We start from the raw sequence: 7,500 nt of genomic DNA on the forward strand, positions 1-7,500 counted from the left end.
GTGGAACACTGTATGTGCGTGTGTGGGTGTGTGTCTGTGTCTGTTATGCGTGCGTGCGCAAGTGCATGTGTGTGTATGTGTGAGTGTGTATGCGCGCATGTATGCGTGTCCCTGTGCGTGTGTGTGTGTGTGTGCGCGCGCGTGTGTGTGTGTGCGTGTGTGACTGTGTGTCTGTCGTGCGTGCGTGCGCGAGTGCGTGCGTGTGTATGTGTGTGTATGCACGCACGCGCATGCGTGCACGTATGTGTGTCACTGTGCGTGTGTATGCGCGCGTGTGTGTGTACGCGCGCGCATGCGTGCATGTATGCGTGTGTGCATCTGTGTAACTGTGTGTGTGTGTGTGCGTGCGTGTGTGTGTGTGTGTGCGTGCGTGTGTGTGTTTGCGTGTGTGTCTGTGTCTATATCTGCGTCTTTGTCTGTGTGTTTGTGTGTGTGTGTGTGTGTGTGTGTGTGTGTGTGTGTGTGTGTGTGTGTGTGTATGGTGTGTGGTGTAGTGTGTGTGTGTATGGTGTGTGTGTGTGTGTGTGTGTGTGTGTGTGTGTGTGTGTGTGTATGGTGTGTGTGTGTGTGTGTGTGTATGGTGTGTGTGTGTGTGTGTGTGTGTGTGTGTGTGTGTGTATGGTGTGTGTGTGTGTGTGTGTGTGTGTTGAGCAGTGACCTCGCTCCGGGACACCACAGCACGGATGAGAGCCTTGTCGTTGGTGCCCGCCCCCTTCATGCTCCGGTACAGCCGCTCCGCGAAGAACGCCGGCCTGTTGCGGGTCACGCGCACTGCACGTGAAACACCGCCCGTCGGTACTCATTATTGGTGGTGGTGGTGGTGGTGGTGATAATGATTATGATGACGATGATAATGATTACGACGACGACGGTGATGACAATGATGATGATGCCGCTCATTATTATCATCATTATCATTATTATTGTGAACAATCAAAATACTCAAGTCAAACAAGAAACATTAGGTTAATTTTTTTTAAATAATAAAAACACCTAACACGGACCTATAACGAGAAAGCCAGCCTCCAGGTTGCTGCTCATCATCATCATCATCATCACCACCACCACCACCACTATAATCATCATCATCATCATCATCATCACCATTTCAATAAACCTCACATCAAATACATGTGAACAATCAAACAAAAAACATTAGGAAAAAGAAAAATTTGAAAATAATCATCATCATCATCATCATCACCATTTCAATAAACCTTACATTACAGCGCGTGTGAACAATCAAAATACTCAAGTCAAACAAAATAAAACATTAAGTAAAACACACACACACACACACACACACACACACACACACACACACACACACACACACACACACACACACACACACACACACACACACACACACACACCGTCTAAAAACACTTATAGTGAATAGACGTTAAACTGAAGAACACACACACACACACACACACACACACACACACACACACACACACACACACTGGCACGAACCTATAGCCAGGAAGCCAGCCTCCAGGTTGCCGCTCATCTCACTCTTGATAGCGTCCTCAATGTCCTTGCCGGAGATCTGGCGGAAGGCGTCAAACGTGGCCCTCAGCTGCCCGTAGCTCCTGAGGCACAGGATGCGGTTGAAGGTCTCCTCGTCCGTCCCCAGCTTCTTGACCCCCGCCTGGTGGTGGTGGTGGTACAGTGGTACAGACATCGTGTTACGTAAAGGGACGGAGTGGGTGTGTGGGGTGGAGAAAGGGTGTGGGGGAGAGGGTGTGGCGTGTGTGTGTGTGTGTGTGTGTGGTGTGTGTGTGTGTGTGTGTGTGTGTGTGTGTGTGTGTGTGTGTGGTCACGGTGTGTACACACAGTGTCAAACGATCGTCAGGTTACTTCCAAAGTCATGTAAAGTCAGAACATTTTCAGAAGAAAACATAAAAGTAACAATGTCCAACCAATTACTGTCGACTGAAATTGCCGAATCCCTGTTACATTGTCCAGTAGGAGTGTTTCTGTGATGCCATCTTCCGAGATTGGATTCTTACAAGTTTTTATTGATGTTTATTACTTTTACCTTGTTAATTGCCGTTACACAGATATTTACGATTTGTTTATTCCATTGTTCTAGTTTATCATTTTCACATGTATATCCCCCTTTAACCACCATCCCCAACCCCAAATCACACACACACACACACACACACACACACACACACACACACACACAGAGGGAGAGAGAGAGAGCAAAACAGAAACACACACACACACACACACACACACACACACACACACACAGAGAGAGAGAGAGAGAGAGAGAGAGAGAGCAAAAGAGAAACAGAAACAGAAACACACACACACACACACACACACACACACACACACACACACACACACACACACACACACACACACACAGATAGAGAGAGAGAGTGAGAGCAAAACAGAAACACACACACACACACACACACACACACACACACACACACACACACACACACAGACTGAACACAGAAAACTGTAACAGCAGGCAGGCGAAAGAAAAAAACCCAGGACAAACAGAATCAACACTCTCAAAGGGAAGCAAGCGAATGGAAAAGACACGGCCAGTGCGAAACCTGCTTCTCCAAACAATGGCCTCCCTCCGCCAACTGAAATTCTGAGCTTCCTGCACCAAGCAATGCCCCCCCCCCCCTCCATCCACTATCCTGCACCAAGCAATACCATCCTGCACCAAGCAATACCCTCCTGCACCAAGCAATACCCTCCTGCACCAAGCAATACCCCTCTGCACCAAGCAATACCCTTCTGCACCAAGCAATACCCTCCTGCACCAACCAAAGCCCTCCTGCACCAAGCAATACCCCCTCTGCACCAAGCAAAACTCTTTTGTACTAAGCAATACCCTCCTGCACCAAGCAATACCCTCTTGCACTAAGCAAAACCATCCTGCACCAAACAAAGCCCCCCTACACCAAATACCCCCCCACCCCCTGCACCAAACAAAGCCCTCCTGCACCAAACAAAGCCCTCAATGCACCAAGTAAAACTCCCTGCACCAACCAAAGCCCTCATGCACCAACCCCCCCCCCCCTCCTGCACCAAACAAAGCCCTCATGCACCAACCCCCCCGCCTCCTGCACCAAACAAAGCCCTCATGCGCCACCCCCCCCCCCCTCCTGCACCAAACAAAGCCCTCATGCACCAACCCCCCCCCTCCTGCACCAAACAAAGCCCTCATGCGCCACCCCCACCCCCCCTGCACCAAACAAAGCCCTCATGCACCACCACCACCCCTCCTGCACCAAACAAAGCCCTCCTGCACAAAGCAATGACACCCTCTCTCTCCACCCCACCCCACCCCCACCCCCAGACCTCCCCCTTCCCCTCTTACCTTGCTGATTTCGTAAGCTTCCTGCACGAAGCAAAGCCCCCCTGCACCAAATAATGCCCCCCCCCCCCTCAAACCCTCCCCTTCCCCTCACCTTGCTGAGCTCGTGAGCCTCCTGCATGGCCAGGGTGGGGTCCACGGGCGCCCCCTCGTTCCTGTTGCCCGTCACCTGGGCCACCAGCAGCCGCCGGAAGTCTCCTGACGTGTCCGCGGCTATATCCTTCTCCAGGTCCTTCTTGAAGTCTGAGACAGCAGTGATTGTCATTGTCAGCATGTAACATGTCCTTCTTTGGGTTCTTGAAGTCTGAGACAGCAGTGATTGTCATTGTCAGCATGTAACATGTCCTTCTTTGGGTCCTTGAAGTCTGAGACAGCAGTGATTGTCATTGTCAGCATGTAACATGTCCTTCTTTGGGTCCTTGAAGTCTGAGACAGCAGTGATTGTCATTGTCAGCATGTAACATGTCCTTCTTTGGGTCCTTCTTGACGTCTGAGACAGCAGTGAGTGTCATTGTCAGCATGTAATATGTCCTTCTTTGGGTCCTTCTTGAAGTCTGAGACAGCAGTGACTGTCATTGTCAGCATGTAATATGTCCTTCTTTGGGTCCTTGAAGTCTGAGACAGCAGTGACTGTCAGTGTCAGCATGTAACCTGGTGGATTGTTAAAGGTTTTTAAGGTCCTGTAGCTTCTTACGGGCATCGGGGCACTGAATCCACCGCCACTGTGTGCCTGCCCAGGCTCGGCAAAGAAAGGCGTGGGCCAGTTCTCTCTTTCCGCAGTTTTAACCCTTTCACCGCCAGTCAATTTAGAGTACAAAATTCCCTTGTGGTATAAACACAAAAAAGACAGTGGCTAAGAATAGCTGGGGATCCCCCCCCCCCCTGCGATGTATAGAAAATATGGCCTATCCTACCACCGAACATTGAGCAGTAGGTTCATGGATAACAGACCAGTGAATGGTCACCTTTCAGTGACAAGGGTCCTCTACCACGCCTGTGCATAAATGCGAGCTTGACGGTGCCTGGGGGCACTTGGATGTGTTGTGTTGTGTTGTGTTGTGTTGTGTTGTGTTCCGTTTTTTGTCGCAATAAGTTTTTCTGTGTGAAATTAGGGATGCTCTCCCCCTGGTGAGAGCGCGTCGCCACAGTGCAGCGCCACGCTTTTATTTCAGTCTGCAAGTGTATTTGTTTTACATTCAAACTGGATTTGTTCTACAGAACTTTTGCTTAAGACAACTCTCTTGTTTCCGAAGGTTCTTTTACGTATGTGCATTTGAGTGCGTACCATATACGGGAACTCGGTTTTTATCGCCTGTTCCGATTGACTAGCGACCAGACCAGCACTCAAGGTCTAGTGGAGAGGGAGAGAAACTCTCTAGTGAGTGTGGGATCCGATCCCTCGTGCTCAGATTCTCTCGCTTCCTAGAAAGGTTGCATTACCACTTGGCCAACAATCCATAATGTATCGGCGTTAATTGAAGTCCTTGAGTCAGTTGCATTGCTCGGACGGAAGAGCCCAGTAGTATGGTCGTAACCCGCTACTAACTGTGTGCAATATGGAACTGACCAATGGCGTAGTTCGTTCGTTCACACGAAGGCACTCAGTCACGTGTAAATGTCAAAAAGTTAGAACCAAGCAATGCAACTGGCTCCTTGTCATTGTCCACTGATGTATGATCCAGAGGAGAACCTGGTGACAGGGGAGGGAGGGAGGGGAGGGGGTGTGGGGGGTTGGAAGGGGGGTGGGGTGGCATCGGGACTGAATGGGTTGGTCGTTGCACTTCTGGACACTTCTACTGGAGTGATGGCCCAGAGGTAACGCGTCCTCCTAGGAAGCGAGAGAATCTGAGCGCTCGGGTTCGAAGCCGCCGATATTTTCTCCCCCTCCACTAGACATTGAGTGTTGGTCTGGACGCTAGTCATTCGGATGAGATGATAAACCGTAGAAAAATCCACTTCATATAGGAAAAACAAATAAAACTGCACGCAGGGAAAAAAAATACAAAAAAAGGGTGGCGCTGTAGTGTAGCGACGCGCTCTCCCTGGGGAGAGCAGCCCGAATTTCACACAGAGAAATCTGTTGTGATAAAAAGAAATACAAATACAAAAAAAAAAGGTGGCGCTGTAGTGTAGCGACGCGCTCTCCCTGGGGAGAGCAGCCCGAATTTCACACAGAGAAATCTGTTGTGATAAAAAGAAATAGAAATACAAACAGTGTTCACCAGTGATGAGGGCTCAAGGGCCCTCCTGTTTCGGCATGAGTCTTGTGTTGTGTTGTGCTGTGTTGTGTTGTGTTGTGTTGTGTTGTGTTGTGTTGTGTTGTGTTGTCTTGTGTTGTGTTGTGTTGTGTTGTGTTGTGTTGTCTTGTGTTGTCTTGTGTTGTGTTGTGTTGTGTTGTGTTGTGTTGTGCTGTGTTGTGCTGTGTTGTGCTGTGTTGTCTTGTGTTGTGTTGTGTTGTGCTGTGTTGTGTTGTGTTGTGTTGTGTTGTGTTGTGTTGTGTTGTGTTGTGTTGTGCTGTGTTGTGTTGTGCTGTGTTGTGCTGTGTTGTGTTGTGCTGTGTTGTGTTGTGTTGTGTTGTGCTGTGTTGTGTTGTGCTGTGTTGTGCTGTGTTGTGTTGTGCTGTGTTGTGTTGTGTTGTGCTGTGTTGTGTTGTGTTGTGTTGTGCTGTGTTGTGTTGTGTTGTGCTGTGTTGTGTTGTGTTGTGTTGTGTTGTGTTGTGTCCCAGGCAAAGGCACTGTACCCCGACTTCCTCACTCCACCCAGGTTAACTGTGAAGGGGTACATGCATGACTCGGGTGGGGAAGGTTGAATATGATAAAACGGCTGATGGAGAGGACTGGGTTCCCGCCTTCCTGTATTTCCAGTCTTTGTTACGCGCAATGGATGGGATTTCGCTGCCCAAAATGACCGCGAAAGCCTATGGGATCTGTTTATGTTTTGTTTTGGTTTGTTTTTTGGGGGTTTTTGTTGCGTTTTTTAACCCGACAGGTTTTTTCTTGAAGTCTGTGGAACAGCTCTGAATCTCATCGTCAACATGTCGTGAATGCACAAACGCACGCGCATTCACGCATATGCATGTAAGAGCTCACGCGCTCACACACACAGACACACACACACACACACACACACACACACACAACGCGCGCGCAGTAACACACAAGCGCACGAGCGCGCGCGCACACACACACATACCCACACACACAGGAGAAAACAGACAGAGGCAGACAGACAGAATGCGTGCGGCGAAACACACACACACACACACACACACACACACACACACACACACACACACACACACACACACACACACACACACACACACACACACACACACACACACACACACACCAAGTGTCTTCCCACTCACTTGTTTTGTACAGTTCCCTGATTTCGGCAATCTCTGCATTACTCCGCGAACACAGGATCTCAATCAGGGTGGCTTCGTCCGTACCCACACCCTGCACACAGGCACACAGATACACCAGAGACACACATACGTAAACACACACACACACACACACACACACACACACACACACACACACACACACACACACAGAGAGAAACTTTCCCAAGGATGTCAGCTGAACACAGTCAGAAACTTCCCCAAAGGAACTCAGGGAACTTCCAAGCTTTGGTTCTCCCTACCACTTGTTTACCCGCGTGCGCAAGCAAACTGATGGGAATCTCTTAGTAACCTTGGTTTGAAGCCTGAGGGACGTACAGGAGCCAAGTAACAGCAGCAGCAGCAGCAGTAGTAGTAGTAGTAGTAGTGCTGCTGCTACTACTGCTACTGCTACTAATGATAATTATGATAATAATAACAATAATAATATTGTGGATTTATATTCATATAGCGCTCATTCTTGCGTTCAATGCCTGAGGTTTCATGCACAATTCAGTTTCCAAATGGATGACTACAGATGTATTTATTGTATTGTATTGTATTGTATTGTATTGTATTGTAAAGGTATGTGAGCAACCTACTACTACCAATACTACAAAGAATAATAATTGAAACAGCGTTTGTTCTTACCTTCTTCGCCTGAGGTTTAAAACCAAAGTGTGTGTGCTATCTAACAATGATACTACTACTACTACCACTACTACTACTACTACTACTACTAATAATAATA

At 48.6% G+C, this 7,500-nt stretch overlaps 1 protein-coding gene across 1 annotated transcript in view; it reads right to left on the minus strand.

The window, feature by feature from the left end:
* Positions 1-7,500, minus strand: part of LOC143288937 (annexin A11-like) — a 176,067-nt gene that overhangs the window by 849 nt on the left and 167,718 nt on the right. Inside the window, exons 5-8 of the mRNA XM_076597619.1 lie at positions 6,732-6,822; positions 3,456-3,604; positions 1,480-1,657; positions 659-771 (exon numbers count right to left, since the gene is read on the minus strand). Of these exons, the coding sequence (XP_076453734.1) occupies positions 659-771; positions 1,480-1,657; positions 3,456-3,604; positions 6,732-6,822 (531 nt within the window). The remainder of the gene's footprint in view (positions 1-658; positions 772-1,479; positions 1,658-3,455; positions 3,605-6,731; positions 6,823-7,500) is intronic.

This window comes from Babylonia areolata, chromosome 13 (genome assembly GCF_041734735.1).
Source record: "Babylonia areolata isolate BAREFJ2019XMU chromosome 13, ASM4173473v1, whole genome shotgun sequence".
Taxonomy (NCBI): Eukaryota; Metazoa; Mollusca; class Gastropoda; order Neogastropoda; family Buccinidae; genus Babylonia; species Babylonia areolata.